Source organism: Nilaparvata lugens, chromosome 14 (genome assembly GCF_014356525.2).
Source record: "Nilaparvata lugens isolate BPH chromosome 14, ASM1435652v1, whole genome shotgun sequence".
In the NCBI taxonomy this organism is placed as follows: Eukaryota; Metazoa; Arthropoda; class Insecta; order Hemiptera; family Delphacidae; genus Nilaparvata; species Nilaparvata lugens.
Window position 1 is genome coordinate 2,306,956 of NC_052517.1, and position 1,776 is coordinate 2,308,731.

The window sequence follows — 1,776 nt, forward strand, 5'->3', positions numbered from 1 at the left end:
GAATGATAGACAAGGAAAGCAATACCATTGCTAATCAAACATTGCCATTACAACGTGGACCTCACTACAGAACAAGAACAACCACACAATGATACAGTATCAACACAATATGATACAGAAACATCTCAACTTGATACAAAACAGGACAGAGCTATCCGCTTTGTGGAATGATAGACAAGGATAGCAACACCAATGTTAATCAAATACTGTCATTACAACGTGGACCTCACTATAGAACAAGAACAACCACAACATGATACAGTATCACCACACATGATACAGTATCACCACAATATGATAAGTATCAACACAATATGATACAGTATAATCTCAACGTGATACAAAACACCATAATTCGATTCAAAATAGGATAGTGCTATCCGCTTTGTTGAATGATAGACAAGGATAGCAATACCATTGCCAATCAAACACTGTCATTATAACGTGGACCTCACTATAGATGGATAGATAGTTGAAAATAATCTTATATGAATTGGATATACTCACTTGTCAATACAATCGGGGCACCTGCTTCATGAGCACTTCGGTTCGAGCAATTCGGGGGCACACGATGTCAATGGATATGAGTTTGTCGACGTCCTGCGGGAAGGCGCCGGCGTAGAGAAAGCCCGCTGCTCCGCCCAGCGAGTGGCCAATCAGTGAGACTTTCCGCCACTTGTAGTGGTTGACTATGCGACGTATCAGCACCATCGTGTCCCAGAATATGTAGTAGGTCATGCCCTGGAAAATCAATGAAAAAGATTAATTAAATAGATAAACAATAAACAGATATGTGTAAATTATGCCCGAGGAATCATTAGGATAACAATCGGTCATGCTCTATAAAAATAAAATAGAAATTTGAATCATGTAGTAGTATTTTCTTCAAATCAGTAAAAATTGAATTATTTGTCTGAATTATGCTCAAAAAATCATCAAAAAACAATCGGTCATGCCGTATAGTGAGGTCCACGTTATAATGGCAATGGTATTGCTATCCTTGTCTATCATTCAACAAAGCGGATAGCAGTTTCTCTTTCTCGCTTAGCTCTGTTGCCAGATCGTCTTTCAACAATGTAAAATTTACAATTAGCCTAATTAACAAAATATTTTATCTTAGTTATGAAAATTCATTGTGAAATAATTGAAAAATATAATTTATTGCTTAATTGACCGAGCGAAGTGAGGTCTAAGATTCAAGTCGACGGTTTGGCATTTCTCTTAATGTTTAAATGTTTGAATGTTTTTATGTTGCGCATTTACGGCGAAATGCGGTAATAGATTTTCATGAAATTTGACAGGACTGTGGATGTGCTTATGGTTTGGGACGTCGTTATTACTGCGCGAGGTCTACTGTTCACAGAACTACTAGTAAAATATAATTGATTATTAAATGAGAATGAACCGTTAATATTACATCAATAAACCTGTATCAGCTACCGTCTATAGAAGCCATCGACAAGACAGAGGATAGGCAACGTTGATCTCCTATCTTTCTCCACTGCCATTATAACGTGGACCTCACTATATAGTAATCATGAAGAAATGATTTAAATTTATTAGAAAATTCAATAATAATCAGGACACTCCAAAAATGCAATGATGAATATAAAATGAGAAAGCCAAGCTCCCCACGAAGTCATAGTTTAATGATCATAAAACTAGTGAGCCCCCCGGGCTGGAGAACTCGCTCAAAATGCCACTGCTATTCTGTCAGCTGTTCTATTGAAAAGTCAAGAGATGTTATTGAAAATTCAAGTTATTATCAAGAGTTAT

At 36.7% G+C, this 1,776-nt stretch overlaps 1 protein-coding gene across 1 annotated transcript; it reads right to left on the minus strand.

Moving 5' to 3' along the window:
• Nucleotides 1-510: 510 nt before the first annotated feature.
• On the minus strand, nt 511-741 carry LOC120354143 (probable serine hydrolase; the record flags this gene model as incomplete). The annotated part of the gene is given in 1 exon segment (XM_039440476.1): nt 511-741. A coding segment is annotated over 1 exon segment (231 nt), but the record flags the coding sequence as incomplete, so codon positions are not given.
• Between the last annotated feature and the right edge of the window lie 1,035 nt (nt 742-1,776).